This window comes from Delphinus delphis, chromosome 1 (assembly GCF_949987515.2).
Source record: "Delphinus delphis chromosome 1, mDelDel1.2, whole genome shotgun sequence".
NCBI classification, from domain to species: Eukaryota; Metazoa; Chordata; class Mammalia; order Artiodactyla; family Delphinidae; genus Delphinus; species Delphinus delphis.
Window position 1 is genome coordinate 113,057,223 of NC_082683.1, and position 23,860 is coordinate 113,081,082.

General features: G+C 50.9%; 1 protein-coding gene across 7 annotated transcripts in view; it reads right to left on the reverse strand.

The window, feature by feature from the left end:
* Positions 1–23,860, reverse strand: part of ARHGEF11 (Rho guanine nucleotide exchange factor 11) — a 113,896-nt gene that overhangs the window by 11,155 nt on the left and 78,881 nt on the right. For 3 of the 7 annotated variants that reach the window (XM_060032101.1, XM_060032051.1, XM_060032084.1), the window contains 20 exons: positions 23,606–23,682; positions 21,954–22,091; positions 18,733–18,807; positions 18,426–18,527; positions 17,233–17,331; positions 15,649–15,691; positions 14,440–14,536; positions 14,157–14,279; positions 11,510–11,533; positions 10,261–10,405; positions 9,893–9,992; positions 9,076–9,105; positions 5,958–6,084; positions 3,088–3,267; positions 2,952–2,999; positions 2,542–2,729; positions 2,143–2,289; positions 1,782–1,861; positions 1,552–1,677; positions 870–987 (listed from right to left, as the gene is read on the reverse strand). In XM_060032101.1, coding sequence (XP_059888084.1) covers positions 870–987; positions 1,552–1,677; positions 1,782–1,861; positions 2,143–2,289; positions 2,542–2,729; positions 2,952–2,999; positions 3,088–3,267; positions 5,958–6,084; positions 9,076–9,105; positions 9,893–9,992; positions 10,261–10,405; positions 11,510–11,533; positions 14,157–14,279; positions 14,440–14,536; positions 15,649–15,691; positions 17,233–17,331; positions 18,426–18,527; positions 18,733–18,807; positions 21,954–22,091; positions 23,606–23,682 — 2,067 coding nt within the window. The remainder of the gene's footprint in view (positions 1–869; positions 988–1,551; positions 1,678–1,781; positions 1,862–2,142; positions 2,290–2,541; positions 2,730–2,951; positions 3,000–3,087; positions 3,268–5,957; positions 6,085–9,075; positions 9,106–9,892; positions 9,993–10,260; positions 10,406–11,509; positions 11,534–14,156; positions 14,280–14,439; positions 14,537–15,648; positions 15,692–17,232; positions 17,332–18,425; positions 18,528–18,732; positions 18,808–21,953; positions 22,092–23,605; positions 23,683–23,860) is intronic. The other 4 variants (XM_060032059.1, XM_060032092.1, XM_060032068.1 and 1 more) reach the window with 3 other exon arrangements.

Here is a 23,860-nt window from a genome sequence, read left to right on the forward strand (position 1 = left end):
GGCAGAGAGGAGGTGGTGAGGGCTCCTGCCCGAGAAGTCTGTCAGAGCCTGAGAGAGCCTGGCTACCAATAGCCGCTGGCCAGTCGCCAACCAGCAGGGATGGGTGTAGATATGCCACCCTTGCCTAACTTGGACCTCAATCGTAAGGACAACTTATACTGAGGGTCCTTGTGTTTCAGACCAAGGCTCTGAAGACACCGATAGCTCTTGGGAATTCCCGCCACAGCCACTCTACGGGTGTGGAGGACAGGAACGGGGACAGGGACTGTGGGTGATGACAGTGATGGTGTGTGTCTCCCTCTAGGAACACCTGTTCAAATCAGGTTGTGGCTCTTCCCACTTCTACACACTGACGCCAGCATCCCACACTTGAGGTGGTGAGAGCTGCTCAGGATCCCAGGGACAGTGACGACCTGGGGTTAGACCCCCCTGTTCAGCACGGTCCCCTACTCCCGTGGAGTAAGCACACATGGCCGTATCTTTTGTGCATCTCACAGAGACGTCCAGCAGGGGGATCAACAGGGCTAAAATCCGGCCACAGCCTCTGGCGTGGGACCACGATCCTCAGAGGAGCCAACGTGCCCTCTGTGCGCTAACCTGTGTCCCTCAGATGCTTCCCTCTGATCTGCACAGACGCCCCACACAGGCCAGAGGCAGCCCTTACCTCCTCCTGCTGCTCAGCACCTGAGTTTTGCCCAAGCACATTGACCATCGTTACCTTCGAGAGTGACCACAACAACACAAGGACGAAGACCCTGAAGACCAGAGAGGTCAAGCGACTTGCTAAGGACACAAAGCAAGTCAGCGCTAGAACCAGGGTCCGAGCTGCGGGCTGCTGCCTCCCAATGCCAGCCTTCTGGGAGCCCTACCCTCCGTGTGCTTGATGATGTTCTCCAGCAGCAGTGGGTACTTGGTGAGCCGCTGCATCTCAGAGATGATGAGGTCTCTAAGCTGCAGCCGCCGGCACTGAGGGTGGCTCTCAGCCTCCTAGACACAAGGAGGAACAGAGGAAGACGACAGCCTGGATTACGAGCTGGCTGTGAGCTCAGGACACGGAGGACTGTGCGAACGCCGAATAGGTCCTAATCCCAGAGGATCGCTCAGAAACAGAGGTGGCAGCTTCGTGCTTAAATATTTAGGGAAAGGTTGGTGGAGGCAGCAAGACAGTAGCCCAAGAAGGGGATGTGGTCAAATAAGCCACATAAAGCAGGTATTATTCCCACTTTATAGACAAGGAAACTGAGATCCATCTAAGTAAATACAGGCACTGGTAGGTGAGCGGGGCCTTCTGATGGCCAGTCCAGTGTCTCCGTCTTGAGAGCGAGTATGTGTCAGTGTTTCTGAAGAGGGGGCGTTGGGGAGGGCGTGGATGGAGCAGCAAGTTGCCGTTTACCCTCCCCTGTAGAGAGAAGAGGCCAAGCGCCTGGAGCTGGGGGCCAGGAGGGCAGTCCAGGAGATGGTGAACCCGGTTAACTGTCCCCCTCCGCCTTACTGGGTGAGCTATGACTGAACTGGCTGCTTTCAGTGGCGATGAGGCGACGCCGAGCGTACCTGCATGAAGAGCTGGAACCGGCTCTCCTTGCGCTGCCTGGTCTTGATCAGTTCCAGGGCGATGGACTGATAGGAGCAGAACTGCGCGGCCACCTGCTGGAGCTCCTCCCGGGCGGGGCCATCGAACTGCAAGGCAGAAGGGACACCACACGGCCCCGGCCTCACATCCCTGCCTGGGACAGCTCCCCCCCACCTCCTCTGCCACCTCCTCCAGGCCTGGGCAGCCGTACCCGAGCCAGCATGAGGTCACTGACTTCTTTGATGATGGGGCCCTCCTCCCGGAGTTTCCTCATGGCTTCACACCAGGAATCTGGGGCAAGGAGAAAAGACAGAAGTGCCTGGGGTTGAGCCGCATGGCCAGGCCCTTCATGACGAGAGAAGAGGGATCGGACGGCAGGGCCGTGGGGTAGGGTCTCAAGTCATTTCACTTGTGGGGGGCTGGAATGCCGATGTTCAGGCTGCATGTCAGGTTCTCTCACCAAAGAGGACTGTTGGGGGCTATCTGCTCGGGGGGTCCTGGCATGCGGGCAGAGCTGGGGCAGAAACCTGAAGGCTGGCCAGGGAAGGGGGCAGGCGGGGTGGGCTCCTCACTGTGGATCTCGATGAGCTCGGGCAGGTTGGGGAAGAGCCGTGCCAGCTCCTCCCGGGGCAGCAGGCCCTCCTTCTTCATCCGCTGGTAGAAGATCAGGTCCAGCACCCGGAGTGTGCGCAGATGGGAAGCCTCTGTCACAAACAGCTCTGAGCGGGGGCAGTGACAAGAAGGGGCAGAAAGACAGAGGGAAAGCCCGTCAGCAAGGATCTCGTGACCTCCAAACCACCTTTGGTGCTGGTTTCAGATGGTGCGTCAACTTCTCTCTCCCCAGGGGCCAGAGCTGAGGTGGCCCTTACAGGGACCACAATGCAGCCGCTCTCGCCCCCAGGCCCCCCACTATTTTCTCTACCACCATCTGCGCCTGAGGCGCCCTGCACCTGTTCCCGCTTGAGTCTCACCGTTGATGACCTCCTGCCGGTCAATCTCCCTCTGGCTTAGCCCAGCCACCACATCCTTGCCCACTGTATGCTGCCAGTTTTGGGCGTCGGGCTCTGGCTCCAGGTCAGACAGTTGGCCCAGATCATCTTCTAGGAGGTTGGGGAGGAGGGCATCTGTGCAAAACCCCAAGCTGGGGGACTCAATGCTCCTGGGGGAAAACAGGCAGCTCAGCGTCACATGGAGCAAAAACTCAAACACGGGGTTTGTCCCTCCGCCTCCTGCCCACCCTGCTTGCCCAGGGCCCATGGGAAGCCAGTGGGCCACGAAGAGGAGCTGCACCACCAGCTGGCCCCTAGAAGCGGAGCGGGGGCAGCTGAGCACGGCTGGGACACGGACACCTAACAGAGGCGCTACGGCACCCATCACTCACCTGCGGCCCATTTTGGGGGTGAAGGGAGGGGTTGGGTTCTCAAGAGACCTGTGGAGAGAATGTCAACTCTCAGCAACCCTCTGCTCCTACCTGGCCCCCAAGATATCAGCGGGCTGAGCCCCTGAGCCCCGCCCACCTGGTGGAGAGGCTGGAGGCAGAGGACGAGGCTGACTGGTGGAGGCGGGCGGCCTCTGCGGCCGCGTCCATGTCCACGTCGCTGCGAGAACGGGGCACGTTCTCTGCCTTCCGGGACCGCTTCATCTCCTCCCGGCCCTTCAGGCTCTCAGAGCGGCCCAGGCGAATCTCTGAGCGAGAACTGGATGGAGAGGGCAAAAGACCTTGGGGTCTTATATCTGGCCAGCTTTGACCTGCTGCCCCATCTCAGGGGTGCCTCAGCGCTTCCACCCCGAACACCAGACCCAAAGGGTCCCAACTCTACAAAATCCTTCCTTTCCCCAGCCCAGCTGGATGGAGAGCGCCTCTCAACTTCCTTGCGACTGGTCAGGAAGGGAACCCAACAGGAAGGTGAAATCTGGGACTAACAGAATCAGACTTGTGGGGTGTCTGGATGCCAAAGACCCCAAGTCCCCGTCAGGAAAGCTGTGGACACCAGAGTCCCTCATCAGGGACAGCAAGGTCCCACCTTCCCCGCCCCTGGCCCTCTCGGGGCCAGCTCATCTGGCCCTCTGCTTTGGGACAGGTCGGCTCCCACCTTGGGCTCTGCTTGAGGCGGATGTCTCCTTTCACAAGATCTTTTAAGAGGGAAGTAGAAGCACCCTCTCCACACACTCTAGTATTCTCCACACTGCCTGTCAGAAAATTCTCTCTGCTGTTGGATTCCCACCCCTCCAGTTGTGATGTGGATTTCTTCTGTTCTTATCCTGACAGCATCCTTCCTAGGCTTCCAGTCCCCTCTTGGGAGCAGACCAGCTTGGGAGGGTGCTTACAGGGGCCTGTTTACTGATGGGCAGGAACCTGCTCCCTGGCCTACCGTGCTTGGCCACTGAGTATCTGTGGGGCTTGATGAGATGCTGACGACTGGGTGTTGCTCTTTTCTGAGTCCTGCAGTGCATCAGCCCTGTGACAGTTGGCATCTCTGACCCCTGGCTGCCCCAGGATGGTGCCTCCCCCCATGGTCCTGCTGGGCTAGTTCTTTGCTGACATTATTACTGATCTACATCCTGCTCTGCCTCTAGGACAACAGAAGGCCTGGAGAGTCTGGAGAGCTCTTAACAGCACAGCAGGTTGCTGCGGAGAAGGAGCCAAATGCCTTGGTCTCCATTCATCAAGTCTCTCTGAACTGCCAGAGGGTCCCAACGTCGCTCCCCCGCCCAGGTCCTGGGGGTTCGTCTGCAGGGTTAGAAACCATACTGCCGGCTGATGCCCTACTGAACTCACCCCCTGACGTCTGACAGAACACTTCCAACACAGACTAACTCAAAACACCTTCACCAGTGCCCCACAATGGGTCACTTTAGCACCACAACAAACCTCATGCAATGAGGTTCCTGGGGCTTCTTTCAAGTACCCAGAAGTGAGTAATGATCCCACCAAGAAGTGAGGCATACAACCCACCTCTGGCCAAAAATTCCTAGACCACTGCTGTCTAGAATGGGGGGCTTCTTACACCTGTTTAGTTTCTACGACAACCTCTGACCCACCATGCTGCCGATGCCATTTCTTCTAAGATTGTCAGTGAAATTCAAAGATTGTCATCAAATTCAAAGGCTTCTGCTGAGAGTAGATTCAGAATCCCAATGAACGTCTCAGGGCAATTTTACCTAACAACTTGAAGAATACGTTTACAAATGGTCTCAAATATTGCCTCAAAATGTTGATAGTATATCTTATAATTGTACATTTGATACATCTGTGAGATCACACCTACCCCAGCAATCATATAATTTGTATGTTTAATTTACTCAGTAATAGTAGAACTCAACCTCTGACCCCAGTACACATCTAACCTTTATCTTGCCTAAATCTTGGTTAATTCTCACTATGGCAAAATCTTTTAATGAGTATTAAGCTTATAAAGGCTTAGTATAAACAAAAAGGAGTAACCCTGCATACAAGCAGGAATGTTTGACTTACAGTTTGATAATTAGTTATTTCAGGGGTAAAATGGTTTGACTAGTCAGGCTGCTGCATGCTGACTTGCCTTTGGGTCTGCCTTTAGTCCAGCTCAGCAGTGCACACAGGAACTAGTTTTGTATACACAAGACCACATTTACCGTACCTCAAGTGTGCCTTAAGGAATTTGCAGGGGTATTTCTGACTACAGGCAGTTCTCACTTGAAGTGCTGGCTACAGAATTTTAGACGTGACCTGATGGCTGTCGTGCCACAGTCAAGAGCACGTCTAAGAGTACATTTCACCACCAGAGAAGGGCTCTTCTTAGAATCCGGCCAGAGGTGGAGAATGTGAGCAATGTCACAGCCTCCATTCCCCTTTTGCTTCTTGAAAGAAGAGCAGTTTGCAGTTTGTTTTGCATCAATGACCTTTCTACTTCTTCGCTGAGATGTACATCTGAGGCCCAAGTTACACCGTCTGCCTTTAAACTAGCCAGCAGAACCTCATCTCTAACTCTCTTCTTCACGGATGCCCCAGACTGTCTTTAGCCTGACTTCCTTATTGCCAGGATTTCCCTTCGCCCCACTCTGTACTCTTCTCTAGCCTTGTCATTTAGGGTTTCCTGACTAGCTGCTTTATAACATAATCTAGTTCATTCTTGGGGTGGAGGCTACTGCGTGGCCAGGGGGTGAATCCAAAGGAAATTTTAAAGGCATATGGTTCTTGGACTGGAAGGTCAGAGGCCCTGCTCTCTCTCCCGCTGGCCTGATCACCAACACATAGGCGGGCAGGTTGGGGGAGAGGGAGAGAGCTCTATAGAGGGAGCCTTACAGTCTAGTGGGGGGTAAAGTAGCTGGCATTGAACCTTAGCCCTGAACCCTGCCCACGCTCCCCTCCCTGGGCAGCCAGCAGGCCCCAGCCAGCCACTGCTACCTGTCGCTCTCCAGCAGGTCCTCGGGAAAGCTTCCTGTCGAGAGTCGCTGCATCCCAGGCTCCGGGGCATCGTACTGCTGGTTGTTCTCAAAGTGCTGAATGATGTTCCTCACGTTGCCTGGTTTGACTGGAAGCGGAAGAAAGATAATGAAAGATACTCTGCTTTCTGTTCAGGAGTGACTTCTTGGGGCCCTCGCTCCCCTCTAGCCCAGAAGACAGCGATGAGCAAGCACGGATGAGAACAGCATGGGGCTGAGGGTCAGGAGACATGATGTGAGCCCTGGCTCTTCTACTGTGTGGCGTGGCACGGGCAGTCCCTCCCCCTTTCTGGGGGCTACTCTTTCCTGGGATGCAAAATGAGAGGGTTTGAAAGTGCATTTGCTACGGGTATTTCTTTTGGCTCTCTCATTCTTTATTACAGTGGTTCTCATGCTTGAGAATCGTTACTAGGTTATTCCCAAGAGCCATATATGTGTTAAAAAAAAAAAGTTAGCCAGGAAGACCAAAAACACATCAACCTTGGTATAATTTGGCCAGGTTGCCAACTTTACCAAGCACTTCTCAAATTTATACTACTTTTAGAGTTCACTATTTCTGGTTTTTCTGTTCTTCCTGTTCTTTCTGCCCTCACCCCCACCTCTTCCTCTCCATCATTAAAGAATCAGACCCTCCATTACCAGTGAGGGGGGTCTTAGGAGGAACAGAGGAGAGATGTCACTCTCCGGCATTCAAATTCCAGATGCTTTTCAAAGCTAAGACAAAAGAGAGCTGTTCTTGTTCAAAGTAGAGAAGGCAGGTAAAAGAGTAAAAAAGGCATAGCTGATGCCATGTGGAGACCCTGGAGAAGAGACCTCAGGCCCAGGGGCTCAGTGGCTCCTATCTTCACAGTCGATTAGCTCAGCTCCAGGTCCAGGATGTCGGAACAGGAGTTGGGCTAAAGACGCTGCTCTGCCCGGACCAATAGGAAGGATAATGGGATGGGGAAGGCAAGACAAACAGCCCCGGGCGCCAGGCCCTGGTCCTAACCACACTAACCAGGGATTCTGACATCGGCATACACAAACGTATAAATCTCCCTGTGTATCTAAACTTGAGATCCGTAAGAAAATTTCCAAGCCAGAGGAAACAGAAAAACATTTAGCTGGTCTCTTCAAAGGTCACGATTTCATATCCTTTAGGCAGGTAATGTTTTTCTAAAACTGCAAAATAGGTGGCTGTGTATATATGTTAGGAGTAGGGCCTGTTACCATCACTCCCATTTTGGAGATTTGAGTCAGATCTGCCTGTCCCAGACTGTGCATCTGGGCCCTGGGGCAACTGCAGCAGCCCGGAGCATCCCTGGCTGGGTGATGACGTGGGAGCCTGGGAACGTCCTATAATAGAAGGCCTCCGGGCAGAGCCCATTGTTCCCTCTCCCATGGGCCACTTGGAAAAGGCCCAGTTCTTGGGATATAGTTACACCCTAGCTGTGACAAGGAACAGGTGTGGCCCTGAGATTTGGTATAACTGAATAACCCAGAGTAACAGGGGAAAAAGACACGTAGAAAGGAACGCGTTTTTGAAAAGGGCAAAGTTTTCATCAGTAACCTTTGCTCTCCCTTCCTCCATTCTCTGAATAACAATGAAACTAAACAAAAGTGAATTATATGTCACTAACAATCAGATGCCTTCACTAATAAACAGGGGCACTAGCGGATGACCCTAAACAGCAAGGTTCTCAGTGCTGAGGCTTTCTAGCTTTGGTGGGTGTTTGGTCTTTAGATATGCATACAGACTTGTCTGATGTCCTGGGAACTTGAGAACATCCAATCAAACCATGAAATGACAATAGAAAGATATGACTCAAAGAGATGGTGAATACCCAGCATGCTTATCCTCTCTGGGGATCAGCAGCCCTACCCTGGGTGTTCCTGTTGCCTCTCAGGCTGACACAAAGCAAGCGGCTTGGGCAGGGCTGCTCGTCTCAGGCCTGCTGCTTGCCTCATGCCTGCCTCGGGCAGGGTGGATGGGAGGAAGTATGTGTTAAAAACTAAGGGCCTGGGTTTCAAGGCCATTCTTTTAGTTTTTCCATTGTTTTATAGACTTTCCCCCCCCCCTAATATTTCTTTACTTATATTGTTTAAAATAGCATAACAAGTCTAGGAATTTAACTTTAAAAATTATTTTGAAAATCATTATCTTTAATTGTCACTTTATATAAAGTGAATTCTAGCAACAGATTTCCTGATTGCCCCTCACTGCTATCTCTCCCCTTGATTTACTGCAGAACCTAGAAAATATTAATCACTTTAATTGTATGCATATGGACCTCACTGATGGGAAATGAACCTGCCCACTTCTGGGTTCTAAGCTCCGCTGGGTTAATGTCTGTTATATATGTATTTATTTTTGATACATAGATTCTAGAAGATATTAGGCCTCTAACATACATATGTTAGGGTCATTCTCTTTAACTGTTGCAGTGACGCTGTGCTGGCAAAGGTAAGAGTCAGGAGATGAAGGTGCTACAGTGAAGGACTTAAACAAAGGAGATGATAGAAATGAAAATACCCCAAGGCAAAACTGCTGAAGACCCATTAGGTACTAAAAACAACCCCATACAACACTCAAAACTGAGGATTCTATTATTTCAGTTGAAAACAAAAATCTGAGGAACTTGTACAGGACATTTCAACATGCGAGGGTTTCCCTCATTTACATAGAGCCCTGGACTTTTGGAGCCGCATCCACGGAGAGCTGACAGAATGAGAAAGGCCGCAGGCCGTGGACCAGTCTTGGAGGGCCTAGAAGCTGGCCTCTGCCAGCACTGCCAGGAGGAGCTGCACGGTGCCGGGGGGCAGTGCCCCGGCCCCTCCCACCCTGCCTTAGGTAGGCAGAGTCCTGCGCCCAGCGTGAGCGCAGGAGCCCCTGGGCAGGCACCCCTGGGCAGGCGTTTGTGTCATGGGGAGCTTTAGCAGCATGGAGGAACATACAAGAGTAATGGAGTGAGGAAAGGGAGGGAGGAAAGAGAGCCAGGGCAGGAGGCGATGAAGGAGAGGGGAAGAAGGGCAGACAGGACTTGGGAAATGGAAACTCAATGCTAATGCAAAGAAAAACCCAAAGAAAATGGTCCTTTTACCTTCCACAGGGGACAAGGGAATATGAAATGCTAAAAGAAAACAAACAAAAACAAAAGTAAACCATGAAAAGTCAAATTAATGTTTCAAGAGTCAAAATAAAAATTACATCAAGCTGGAAAATGAAAGGTAGTGGCAAAAATCAGGGCTGATCTAGTAGAGTCCCCTCCTCTCCCCTTCCCCCAAGGCAGCAGTTTCGGGAAAGGCAGGAGGCCCATGCCGTGGCCCTTCCCAGATCCCCAAGACTAACACTGGGGCCTTAAGATAATGACTGGGAGGGCCAGCAGCAATGTCCAGACAGATGACACACAATTGGGAAGAGATCGGTGACAGGATCCATGGAGGTCTGGATTACTGATGGCATGAGGGGAGCCTCTGGGTCCCAAACCTGCTCCCTTTCCACCTAGTTCTGCTTAATTGAAACCCTCCATCAAGGGCCCATAATTGCTCCCAACACACAGGCCCTCAGGAGGACAGACAAGTCCATGGCTGAAGGTGAAGGAGGCACTGACTGTCAACAGGGCAATCTTGCCGAGGGGGAAATACTCCTCTGCATGGCTGTTCAGTGTCTACAACTGTCTCTGAGTTCCTAGACCCAGGGACTGGCTTGGCCTCCTTGGCTCTGAAGCAGTTCCCTGTACCTCAGGGGCCGTCACTGGGTGTGGCAAGGGGAGAATGCAATAGCACCGAGAGGAAGCTGCGACCTCAGAGTTTGTTTGGGCCTTTGGCTGCCTGAAGCACAGGAAGGCCCTCTGCCAACATGCTGGCCTGTGAAGGGGCCGAGGTCCCTGTCCAAGGCTTTGCTCCCCAAATACTCACTGCTCTGGGAAGAGCTTTTGGGCTTCCCGATGTACTTGAGGATGGGGTTTCGCTTCTTGTCCTCCAAGGCATCCTTTTCTTTCTTGGAATTGCTGCTCTGCTGAGATAAGAGACACTAGGGTTTGGAGAAGGTCCCAGTACCCAGACCGGGCCACTGGTCACCGTGCTACTGCCTCTATGATTAGCCCTAAACAAGCAGTGGGAAAGCAGACTCATGCTTGTATCTGATCTCGCACATCTGCTTCTGGTCTGGGACTGCAGGGAGGGAGAGGGCTGCTCTAGTTTGGGGATTCTCAATGACTCTCCCCGGTCTGCCTCAGCGCAGGAACCGTGCCAAGAGATGATTCTTTCTAGGGGAGCTCTGTCACCTTCTTGGTCTTCGGGAAGAAGGGTAGCCACTTGTCCTTGTCAGGAGCGGACTGGGCCTTTTCAGCCGTGTTGGAAGGTCGTGCTTCTCGAAGACGGATGCCCGCATGGCTCATGTAGGTATTGAGGGCGAAGTCCATGGGGGCACTGTAAAAGAGGAATGGGGGCGGTGAATCGGAAAGCGCCAGCAGGGACTGCTTTACACAAGCTCCTCACCACCACCCAGTGGGGTGGCGAAGGGCCAGGGCATTCAGCGGGAGGCCCAGAATACTCAGATGGGACAGCAGGCAGAAGCGGGAGAAAAGTCTTGGCTGGCATGACTCCCAGAAGAAATCGTATTCTTCTCCTATGCAGAACGCTCCCTAACGAGGGGACAGTGGTCAGTGGAAGGACGCGTCAGTTCTCTAAAATATAAGCAACTAATAAGCCATGGGCGACGGTTGAGGCCCACAGCTAATGTCCTCAAGCGTATACACAGGGGTGGGGTGGCAAAGGGATGCGGAGAAGCGCCAACCGGCCCCTGCAAGTCCAGGTAAGCTGCCTTTGCCACCACCCACCCCAAGTACAAGGAGAAAAAGAGATGGAAATGATCTGTCAAGTAGCTTCCAACTGCCACAGATGAAACTGTCCAGAGCTCTGTGTTTAAAACTGTATTTGCCTCTCAATTCGGTAGACAGATTATCCACTTTGTGGATTCAATGAAGCAAATGTTTCGGCCCTGGCTTTCGTCTTCTCTGAAACAGACTTCTAACCCCATCTTCTCTCCCTTATTGAGTGCGTGTATGCTCAAGGAATGCACCCTCATTTTAACACTGGCTACTGAGAAACAAAGGGATGTATATAGGCTTCAAGGAAAAAAAAAATGTGTCAGCAGAGGAAATGTGTTGTACCCTAGCTCCCCTCTGCAGGTGCTGCTAACACAGGCTGATTCTATCACTGCTCCTTCTTTCGGTGGTTTACGAGAAAGACACAGGGCTAATGTGGGTGGAGAAGAGGAGGCCAGGAAGGGGAGTGCTGGCAGCTTGGTGTCTTCACACTGAGGAGCAGACCCACGTCCCAGGCAGTGATCCCCGGGTACCAGGGCCTGGGGCCTCGTGACCTCCTTGTGGTTACACAGACATCTGGAAACTAAACTTGGACAGACGGTGATCCTCTGGAGCTAGGGACTCGCCTATGATGGGCAGAGATGCAACGCCCAGTAGCTCAACCCCACTCCTTCCCACCTTGATTCAACCGCACAGACTCACTCACCTCCTGTCTTCCTCGTATTTGGACCTGGAACAAAAGAAAAGAACAGATGACTCAGACTGCAAAGGCAGAGGCTCGTCCGCCTGTGCAATACTGGGAGGAGGGTAAGTTCTTTCCTAGAGGAAGGGAGCGGGTGAGGAAAGGGAGGAGGATGATAAAAGGTCAGACTCAGACTCCTGGTCTCAGCTCTGGAGCCAGCTTGGGGCTCAGGAGGTGAGGGTTCTCATTCCTCCGAGGGGCTCAATTAGCACAGAGTGATGGTGATGATGGTGTCCTTAGCCAGCTAAAAGGAAGGGGAATGAGGCAAATACAGCTTCTCGCTTGGTATCTGTTTCAGCCTCTGAAGCTACCACGGAGGAAAAGGCTCCTCTTTGTGTCCACCTAGAACTAAATTAGAAGGGTTGGGCTGACACTGAGGCAAGAGGAAAGAAGATGAGGGCACAGAGATAATACCTTGAGACCTGATTCAGAGGAACCTATTTAAAAGAGGTTAATGGTAACAGCAACCAATACTGCGTGCTCACTACGGGCCAGGCACTATTCTAAGCTATTTACACGTATAATATTTACACGTATAATTTATTACTCAAAATAATAGGTCCCATATCTCCATTTAATGAGGCTAGCACTTCCTTCTTTTAAATAGAAGCCTTTATAAGCAGGGTGCCTGTGCTGTCCATTATAACCCCACAGAACTCTGTGGTGCCTATGACCTCAGAATAGGCTCGGTCAGGATTTGCCGCCATCCCTGGCACGGTCGGGGTGATTAGTGCCATCTGACTCCTAGGGAAACTAAGGCCCAGAAAGATTCCGGGTTTGGCTGAGGGCCAGAGGGTTGTTTTCAAAGCATATACCCTCCCTGTGGGACCTCATCTGGTCTCATCTCACCCCGGATCTCTTGTCAAATGCCAGATTCATCTATGCAGTTGTCTACTCAAATCTCCAGTTTGATGTCTAAAGATCTCAGATTTTGACATGTCCGAGACTGAGCTTCCGGTTTTCTACCACAAAACTGTCCCTCACACGACTGTCCCTAACTAGACTGATGGCACCTTTGTCCTTTTAGTGGTTTAGGTAAGAACTGTGGAGTCTTCCTTGGTTTTCCTTTCTCTCACATCCTATACATCAATTTTTAGGAAATCCTCCTGTTGGTTCTACTGTCAAAATATACTTGGAGCTGACCTCTCTTCACACCCTCCATCGCCAATTCTCTGGTCGGAGCGTGGGTTCCCGTAACTGATCTCCCTGTTTCGAACCCCTCCTTGTTCTCTCACCAGCCTCCACCCACCCTCGAGTCTCTCACAGCTCCAGTGGCTCCTCATTCACTGAGAGAAAAAAACTAAAGACCTTAAAACAGTCCACAGGCTCTGCAAGGCTGCTCTTTCTGTTACCTCTCTGATTCAGCACTGAGCTTCTCAATCTTCTCTGGCCACACTGGTCTCCTACGGTTCCTCAAATACGTCAAGCACATTCCTACTTTGCCCTGGCTGTTCCCTCTGCCTGGGATGCTCTTCCCCCAGGATATGTCCAAGGATGACTCCCTCACTTTCTTCAGTTGCCCAAATGTAACTTTCTGGATGAGGCTCTATTTGAAATTGCAACCCACTAGCTCAGGTGCTCCTGACTCCCCTCAGCCTGCTCTATTCCCCCCCACCCCCCAGCCTTATTTTCTAACATAGTATATAACTTACTTATTTATTACATACTGCTTTCTCTTCCCACGATAACATAAGCCCCACAAGCACTGCTGTTTGTTTATTAATGCATCCAGGAGCTAGAACACTGCTTAGCGTCAGTGGGGACTCCACAGAAATTTGCTGGATTGAAATATCACTGTTAGTAGAGACTATCGAGATCATCTAGCCCAATCTCTGTCATTTTAGATGAGACCAAGGTAGATGACATAGCTTGATCAAGGTCACACAACTACTCGGGACTTCCCTGGCAGTCCCGTGGTTAGGACTCTGCGCTTCCACTGCAGGGGGCACAGGTTTGATCCCTGGTCAGGGAACTAAGATCCCACATGCCTCGCAGTGCAGCCAAAAAAAAAAAAGTCATACAACTATTGAGTGGAAAGAAGTACTGGGGTGAAAAATCTACCTCTAAGCCTGCAAGTGTCCCTACAAAGTCATCCCAGGCACCTGGGACACTTTTAGAAAATAAGACTGGAGAGATGCAACCACAGCAGCTGTGCCAGAAGTTCCTTAATAAGTTTAGTTAGGCTAGTCCTCTGATGTGATTAGTTAAAAAGAGCCCAATTTCCCATGAGCCACCTGCCTCCTGAAGGAACTTTATTCCCTGGAGAATCACAGCGTGGTTCTCACACTCAGCATCAGATATGACCTTAGAGCAAAAAGGGAGACCCGTCAAGAAGAGGCTAGGGAGGGGAAGCAGAAAGCTCCCTGCGTTCCTGGAGCCCGTGGTTTGTCATAATCACCAAATTACTGTCAGGAGCCCCAGGCTCTGCAACTCCCTTGAAATTCCTGCAGCCCCAGCCTGAGAAATGAAGCAAGAGGGCTGGACTCTCCCCATCTTTCAGGGGAAGACGGATCAGGCAAGCAGTGGAAGAGGGGGAGAGGTTGGGAAACAGACCCACAAAACGTCAATCTGTGCAGCATGTTCAGGGGGTAGAAGTGGATCGGAGACTCACAGAATGTCTCCTAGGGCAGCCAGCTGCTTCTCTGCCACCTGGCGCTCGCGGAGAGGGTCTCCATCCAGGTCCAGCAGGTCGTTTTCACCATACAGGCTTCCCAGCCCCAGAGTGCGCTTTGTTCTGAGCCAGAGAGACACACAGAGAAAGAAACACATGTACATCATTGCTGGACAGAGAGTGAGGCACACATACACACATCACAAGAGATGCACATACACCGCAGGGGAAAGAAAACGGGCGAGGAGGCAGGGGAGAGAGCAGGAGGGGGGGCGCCGGGCACCTGTAGTCATGGATCTGCTCCTGGATCTCTGGCATGGCTGCCTCCTGAGCCTCACAGAGAACAGCGCGCACGTCCTCACCATTCCGCAGGCGCAGGTCTGCGGTGGGAGCAGAGGGGAGACAGATAGGGGAGGGATGTCAAGAGGAGGAGGTTATATCTGCTGAGCATCTTCAAGCCTCTTAGCTCCCTGGGGTACCGCGAGGGAAAGCTGGCTTTCTGCCCTCCTGTTAACCAAGGGAAGTGGAGGCCTGGACCTACCAGGTCATTCCTGAATTCAGGACTGGAATCCTGACATCCAAGTCCCGAGGCAAGGACAAAAACATTTTCAGGGTGTTCTACACTCCATTAAGTGGGGAAATATTAAAGTCCCTCTCTGGATGTGTCCAGACTCTGCTGCCCTCTGACATCATGTGCAAACCTCTGAGAGGCTCATTCTCCTTCCACTGACCCAGGGACAGCTCACAAGGCTGAAAAAGGCAAGGAAACCCAACTCCCCACCGGAAACTGGAAGGTGTCTCTCCTGTCCCTACATTCACCCTCTGCCTGTGCCCATAAGCTTTCCTATCATCTGGGCCTGTAAAGTGCCTCTTTTCCAAGGCAGCTTCAAACTATTACGTCTAGAAAGCTCCCATGATTAGCCTCTCAGACTAACATCCTCTTTCTACCACCTTCCTCAGCTCTTCTAGTCGTGGCTTGAGAGTGAGACGGGAGCAGAGCAACTGCCTCGTTCCCTGCCTCCTCACTCTGTGTGAGTTGAGGAACTCACGCAAACGAAACCAAAAGAACAAAAATACTCCAGAGATCCTGACTCTCAGGTGGGGTGGAGTGAGGCACTGGTTTCTGTATTTTTAAAGAAGAATTCCCCAAGGGATCCTGATGCTCGACCAGGCTTAGGAATCCAATTTCCTCTTTGTACAGATGAGCCGACTGAGGCCCAGAGAGGTCACATGGAAGGTTGGTAGGAACGACCCCGCTCTCCTAACCAAGCCTTGTCTCCCCGCGACAAGCTCCCAGGCAGGGTCCGTTCTGTCTGTGCTTGTCCATAAGCTACCGCGAGGAGTTCTGGAGGAACTGTCCCTATTTCCCCCTATCTGAGAACAGCTGCCCAAGGCAGGGACTATGTCCCCCCGACACCCCGCCCCTTCCCGAGGGCCCAGCACAGCAAGGCGGACACCAAGAGGAGACTAACCGTCCTAGGAGCCAACTTACCAATTTCAGCCTGTAACATCTCTGGGACCTTCACTCTCAGAGGCTAAAAGACAGAAGGGTGGGGGCAGAAGTGGTGAGATCCACACACCCCGGGGGATGTGGGAGATACTGTGCAGAGGCAAGGAGGGCTCCAGAACACTAGCTTCTCTCCCCCTTTCCCTACACTACCCTACCCTCCATTCACCTCTCTCCAGCTGAATTCTAGGCTCGGGATTTGAGAAGTGGAATCTGAGGTGGCAAGGCAAGCTGGGACTCTACTCCGAGGGTGGCACCTGTACTCTTCCCACTCTTACTTCAAGGACGTCAAGAGGCATGGAATGGAGAGGTTCCCAAAAGTGGACTGGTACCAATTTAGTAGCATGGGAGAAATCTTGATGAGGCGATTTGATGGGCTTCCCCGCTCCTTCACTCCCAAGGGAAAACTGGCCTCATGTTACCAAGGCTTCCAGTGAGCACAGCGCCTGGCCTTTGCTTTATGGCTACCTACCAGCTGGACATTGTGGCGGTTCCGTAACAGCCAACAGGGAACAACGGGCAGCTCTAACCTCCTTACTCAAGACCCACTGAAGGGGACAAAAATAAAAATCCTGGGGAAAAGCCGTTTATTCCCCAGTCTCATTAGTCCTAGTAGCTTACTGCCAGGTGAATAAAGTCATTTTGGAATTAGTTTAGTTGATCAGATTAGGAAGTCGAAGATGGGAACTGCCCTCTGCAGGCCGAGGTGCTGCCACCGGGGGGATCCCTGACACATCCCTGGGAGCTGTGTCCAGATGCAGCGTGCTCATCCACCCCAGACACTCTGGGGTCCCCTCCCTCTGAACCCTGCCTCGGGGCAGTAAGAGCACATCAGGCTGAACTTCAGAAATCTGGGCTCGCCTCTTGGCTCACTGATTTCTATCATCTGATGTCTCTGGGCCTCTGTTTCTGCATCCCAGGGACGGGCAAGGCAAGGAGAGTTGAAGGGAACCAGGGCATTGATCCGGGGGAGAGTAATTAGGACTTGGTGCAAGTTCTTTTTCTCCAAACATTTCAGAGAGAGGCAATGTGCACTCTACCTTGCTACATGTGGGCAAAAGAGGTCCAGAGAGGAGATCAGTCTTTAGAGTGGAGCTAGGAACAGAATCCAGGAATCCTCTTTAGGAACCTGTCTCCAGGGACTTCCCTGGTAGTCCAGTGGTAAAAAATCCGCCTCCCAACGCAGGGGACGTGGGTTCGACCCCTGGTCGGGGAACTAAGATCCCACATGCCGTGGGGCAACTAATCCCGCGTGCCACAACTACCGAGCTCGCACGCCTCAACTAGAGAGAGAAAACCCACCCGCCACAACTAGAGAGAAGCCCACGCACAGCAACAAAGAGCCGGCACGTCGCAACAAAAGATCCCGCATGCCTCAGTGAAGATCCCATGTGCCGCGACTAAGACCAGATGCAGCCATAAAAATAAAATAAATATTAAAAAAAACCCAAAACCAAAAAAAACTGTCTCCACTCGGCCTGAGTGTTTTGCTTAGTTTTTCCTCTGCCTCTGAATGGTCAAACAATATAATAAAATTGAAAATTGTAATCCAGTCCATGACTGCCTTACCGCATTTTTCTCTAGGAAAATATTCCAGATGTCTTTTCCCAAGCTTCGGGAATCCTTGGGGTTTGTTTGCTGATAAACTTCTGCACACAAGTAAAAAAGCTGGGAGAGAGAAAATGGATTAGAGCAGCGATTCTCAACCAGGAGTGCTTTTGCCCTCCAGGGGACAGCTAGTAATGTCTGGAGGCATTTTTGATTTATATCTGGAGAGGTGCTACTGGCATCTACTGGGTGGAGTCCAGTGATGCAGCTAAAGACCCTGCCGTGCACACGACAGCACCGCACAACAAAGAATTCCAAAGGTCAGTGGTGCTGAGGTTGAGAAACCCTGGCTTAGCACGTTTCAGAAACCTGTGGCAAGTCATCCCCACCCCTTGGCGCGCGCACACACATTCCCCCAACGCAATCTCTCCTCGACGCTGTATCCTCTCCACACTTGACATTTTGTCTTGTACTTGTTTATCTGTTGTTTTAAAGGGTTCAGGTGTTATTTCTCTTTGTGCTGGGCCTCGTCTTCATTCAGGAATGCTTCTGAGATACCAGCGCTTGGGATGTACACGCAGGTGTTCACTGAACACCTGTTGAGCAAACGGATGCTGACTCTGGCTTCTAACAGTGGTAGCCCCGGAAAGGAAGAGCCGCAGTGCATGCCACGGGCAACAAGTTTATTCTGGAGAACATGACAGCAGCCTCTCTCCTTCATCCCCCTTCTTAAGCAGCTGAGCAGAACGACAGAAACTGGTAAGGCTGCTGGCTCTGGGCACTGTCGCAGAGCACCCCGACCTCCATCCCGTCACGATCTTCCTTGTCATCACCTTCAGACTGAAGACCTTTTACCACCTTCCCCCTCTGCCAAGCTTTCTTGCAGTAACACTGTATACTTGCAAAGGGCTGCTCTCTCAACTCCCCACTGTCAGTCTGTATCCACCTTCATTCCAAAAACCTAGAAAGACCATCTCCTCCAAGCAGACCCAGAACGACAGCTTTCTTGGCCCAGCTCTCCTGTTCCTCCCTGTGCTACCGATGCAGTTAGCAGTGAAGAATCCCTTCCACCTAGGTTGCACCTTCTTTTCTGTTTTGTCTCTGTCCTCGAGATGCCTGACCACGCCCATGGGTCTGACTTATGACATCTAGAGAGCAGGGACAGAGGCCAAGCACAAGCAGGTACTCAATCGAGACAGATACTTGCGACTTACCAGTGGACTGGGGTCCGCCTGAGAGAAGATGTACCGTAGAAAAACCCCCAGGTGAGCCGGCCGTGACTTAAGTTTCTCAAAGTCCTGGAATATGATGTCGCTCTGGAAGGCAGAAGGACAGGCAGGGCTGGGGGGCAGAGAAGCACTGCCTGCCCCAGCTCAGCCCCCATGCTCCCTGCCTGCCAGGGCTGATAAGCGCGGCCCCTCCCGTACGCTCCCTCACAGCTGGTGCCAGTCCAAGCGCTTCTAGTCCAGAGCAGCAGGTACGAAAAAGAATGAGGAAAGGAGAAAATCAGGAAACTGTTACCTCGTTGTTGAAATAACCCGGGTCATAATCTTCCTCTGGGCCAATAATTAAAGGCTTTGGGCTTTGATCTACAGCCTGGGGGAGAGAGTCGAGTTGTAGAGATGAGAGGTCAGAGGACAGGGATCCAGCCCCCTCAGTGGAGTTTGGTTAGTGACAGCATGGCACTGAAGTGGAAGGCCACACGGGGCTGGTAAACACCGGCATCTCACTACCACCCCCCAAATCTCAGAGAACAGAAAGAATGATTTCCACTTGCAAGAAGGCAACTGCTTCTGGGTGGGGCAGGGCAGACTCAGAGCAGCCTGGTCACATGACGTATGAAGATGGGAAGTGAGAGAAAGCGCTCTCTTCCTGTTTGTGAAAGATCTGAGGAGGGAGTGTCAGCCCACAAAATAAGAACCTAGAGCTTCTGCTGGACTGGTGGGCGGGGGCTCTGTTGTTCTCCTCAACAGACCGCCCCCCACCCCAAAAACACGCCCTCCAAACCTAGTGTCTTCCACAGCGCTCCTTTACAGTTACGGTGTGCCCTCTACCCCTGCTGGAGGAGAGCTTTGTGGTCCATCTCTGCCTCCTTGAGCAAAAGGGAATGGAGCTTTGCCTTCTCCAACACCGTCTCCATCATCTTCCCTGCCTGCTCAAGAACCTATGGTAGATTCCCCATTTCCAGTCTAAAATCCAAGCTTCTCAGCTTGGCTTTCTCTCTTTCCCCCTTATGCCATCGATTAGGTCTGATGAGAGAGTTCATACTGTATAAACGTTTGAGACGCTTCATTGGACAAGTCTTTCTCCTAAAGGTTCCTTGAGCTTTCAAAGATTCCCTACCAACTATATTTTTCACTCAATTCACTCTACCCCATTTTCAGTGATTCCTCATCGAGGACTATTGCTCTGGAACCCATCTGGAGGAGGCACTTCTCATGCCCACTTTTTCTCAGGCCCAAGACAGCCTCCTATTCCACCTCCTCAAGGGGCTTTTCCTGACGGTTCCTCCCTGACACACCTCACTCATTTTTGTTCTCCTGGGTATTTACAGACTCTGTGCTCAGAATGACTGAGTATAGAACTCGAGAGACCCAGGATGCATCTCAGAGATCAGAGTCTAGCACCCACTTATAATGGCATGCTGGAAGTTGCAGAGTCAGGCCTGATGCGCTGGACCTGAATTCCTCAGACGCATCCTGAGTATCCTCCTCTCCCCTAACACCTTAGTCTCTGAATCCCTTGGGATCCAGGATGCCCAGGGGGTGTGGGGTGATCACTTCTGTCTCTGCTTGGCTCTCTAGTGAAACCTGAAAGCACTAGGTTGTTGCTTGTTTGGGCGGGAGGATTTATTTTTTTAAAGTCTTTACAAACATACAGTTTTTCTGATTGCAAAAGCAGAATATGTTTATCATAAGAAAATCAAACATTGCAGAATTACATAACAAAGTTCGAATTCCCTATGATTCCATCCCCCAGCTGCTGCAAGTTTCATGGATAGTACAGGTTTCCACCTTTGCTCTTACTAACACAGATTATTATTAAGAAACTGGAACTATACTATATTTGCTCTTATCACTCAAAAATAACAATTTAAATAGTTTTCAGAAGTTGAAACAAATTCAGAGAAGGAGGAAAAGGACTCCAAGACCAATTACTCTACACCTGCTTCTATTAGCCACCTAAATGAAAACCTCCCTTAAGAACACCATGTGGGGGCTTCCCTGGTGGCACAGTGGTTGAGAGTCCGCCTGCCGATGCAGGGGACACGGTTCATGCCCCAGTCCGGGAAGATCCCACGTGCCGCGGAGCGGCTGGGCCCGTGAGCCATGGCCGCTGAGCCTGCGCGTCCGGAGCCTGTGCTCTGCAACGGGAGAGGCCACAACAGTGAGAGGCCTGCGTACTGCAAAAAAAACCCAAAAACCAAAAACCAAAAAAAAAAAAAAAAAAAAAAAGAGAACACCATGTGCACCTGACCCTGCCTGGCAGCCTGACCTTGGCCCTATAGTACTACTAAGGGGGAGTGGTGGTGGTGGTGGTGGAGGAGTGGGAGGGGTGATCAAAGAGCATCTAGGACAGGAGGCAGCCCTGCACTGGGGCTCAGGAAAACTAAGTTCTAGTCTGATGCTGCCATTAGCAAGCTGAGTCCTTGAATGGTCCCTTAGCCTGTCTCTGCCTCAGTTTTCTCACTGAATGAAGGTTCTAATGCCTATCTCCTTTTCTGGTGGTAAGAATTAAATGAGATTTGTTCCTAAAAGATCTAGCACAGCAGCTGGTACACTAGGCATTTTAATACATGTGAGATCCACTTCCCTGCCTTTCCCCCTCCAAGATCTGAAAGTAACTAAACTCTTATCCTATGGGGAGAACTAGCGCATCAAATGGCGTATGATGTTGGTTTTAATATAATGGCAAATTTCCTTTAAAAAAAATTTAAGTTTTAAAAAGTGAGTTAGCTTAAAGAAAAATATTAAGTAACATTATATAGTTGGTATGAGGATATGGAAAAAAAATTATGGTGGTAGCAGATGAATTTTAAGAAACACTGCTTTACAAAACTCGGAGCTTTCTTGCCACTGTCTCTAACAAGGAATGACCTAACCTCTGCCTGAACAATGACAGGCAATTCCCGGGCTCTCAAGTCAGCCCATTCCATTGTCTGATAGCTCAGGTTCTTTGCAAGCTTTTTGTATGGAGCCAAAAACTGTCTTCCTGAAATCTCCCCTGGACCTAGTTCTACCCTTGAAAGCAGTGGCTTTCAAATCAGGCTTTGCAGAACCTTAGGGCTCTGGAGAAGTGCCCCTGAGGTGGGGGCTGAGGTGGGGAGATTGATTAGGAAAAGTCCCAGATAGCTGAGCATTTATTTGTTTTCTGTATTAGGGTACCAAATAATAAGATTTTGCTAAAGAAAAGGACTTTGCTAAAGAAAGAGAAGATTGAAAATTAGTGTTCTGGATAAACACTGAACCAACCTATTTCCCATTCTATACAGACATTAAGAGAAAGACCAGCGATCTGCTCCTTGGACATCACTTCCCTACAGATGCATTCACGGACTCTTCACCCAGAAACTGAGATAGACTTACTTCCATGTATGCATTTAAACCATGTTCTTCCTTTACTATTTGTCCTCTAGTGTCTATCTCAAAACAGGGTTTAGTCTGATCGTTCAAGGCCACGTATGGGTAACCCAGTTCTGAAAACAGGGAAAGCAAAAGCGCACGGTGGCTCTGATCACTCACCTGGTCACCGCTGGGGGGAACCAATGCATCCGAGCCCTGCCGCCTGTGGTGCTGGGCCACCCGGGCCATGATCACAGGGGAGGTTCGAGGACTGTCCGGCCCAGGGTCTGACAGTACTGAGTTCCGATTCACCAATGACTAGAGGAACAGAGAATTCTGTGAGAAGAAAACTCGTCCAGGGACTTCCCTGGTGGCTCGGTGGTTAGGAATCCGCCTGCCAATGCAGGGGACACAGGTTTGAGCCCTGGTCCGGGAAGATCCCACATGCCTCAGAGCAACCAAGCCCGTGTGCCACAACTACTGAGCCTGCGCTCTAGAGCCCGCGAGCCACAACTACTGAGCTCGCGTGCCTGGAGTCTGTGCTCTGCAACAAAAGAAGCCACCACAGTGAGAAGCCCACGCACCGCAAAGAAGAGTAGCCCCCGCTCACTGCAACTAGAGAAAGCCTGAATGCAGCAACGAAGGCCCAAACGCAGCCAAAAATTAAAAAAAACCCAAAAAAACCTCATCCAGAAGACCGTCAGGGCTCTGCTCGTTGGCTAATAAAAGTCCAGTACTTGCTCTGTGCCTGACATTATACTAGTCCTTGGTTATGTATCACCTCATTTAATGCTCACAACAGCCCTTTGAGGTAGAAACTATTATTCCTCCTACTTCTCACACAGGGAAACTTAAGACTTGGAGAGGTTCTGGGACTTGCTGAAGGTCGAATAGTTAGTAATGTGGTGTTCCCTGGATGCAACCTGGGCAGTCTCAACCCACTGCCCACTAGGCTGCATTGCTTCCAGATGTGGAGCCCGCAGGGGAATGTCAACTGTGGATTATTTAGGACCCTCGTCCCCCTTCTTGGTGTCTTTCTGACATACTGATCCTTCCACGTACATTCATCATCTTCCCACGAATAGACAGGAGCAGTAAAGAAATAAAATTCCAACTATTATTTAAAATTAGGTTTTAAACATGTTTTCAATTACTTATTCATGTATTTAATTAAGCTGGCTAAGTAAATATTTTGCTCACACCATTATTACTTCTTCTATTCACTCTTATTTTTATATTGCAAGTTTATATTTGCAATTAATATATGCAGACTGAGAACACCTAGAAGACAACCTTTGAAGCCAAAGCCTGAAGTTCTTCTGACCACTCCAGAAAAGATAAGTTGTTCAAGTACAGAAAAATCTGTGACAAAGAAAGAGAGGCTGCCCACCCCCCACCACCCCCCCCCCACTCGATTAGGCCAGGTTCATTGTATTTACTCCAAGATGGTGTTATTCGCAGCCAGCTGGCAATGTGTTTCTGGTCCAGTCACTGTTTTAGAGAATTTTCATCTCTGCTCCCTTACACTCAAAAAAGGCTTGCTACAGTTAAAGACATGGCCTCTTTCTCCACCCGACTCTGTACTACAGAGTTGACGATGATGAAACAGAAGCCAGATTCGCTGATCTTGAGTGCAGGATGCATCTGAACCCCCTTTCTTTGGATCCCAGAGCAGAATGACTAAAACCCTTGGAACTGGAACTATACCAGAGGGCCACAGATGACAGGCCAGAGGCCTTGGTGTAAGCAGTGAGCACAGAACCTTTAGGTGTTCAGAGAAGGAAAACTGAATGTATGGTTTTAAAAGGGGCTCCCCCCGCTTTGGCACTCACCTCGCCGAGGGAAGGAAAGCGCTCTGTGCCAGAGTCCAGGCCACTGTCCCCCTCCTGGGAATCCAGAGAGAGTCGGCCTGAGGATAAAAGAGTTTACACAGTGAGGAAGGAGCTGTGGCCTGGGGGAAGAAGGGCCTTTATTCTGGGAACCTGTGCCCAGGGCAGGAGGGCGAAGCTGCCACCTGCCTTTCTTTCCCAGTTTCCCTTCATCTCTCTTACACGACTCCCCGAGAACCTCTACACCTAGCTTTTACC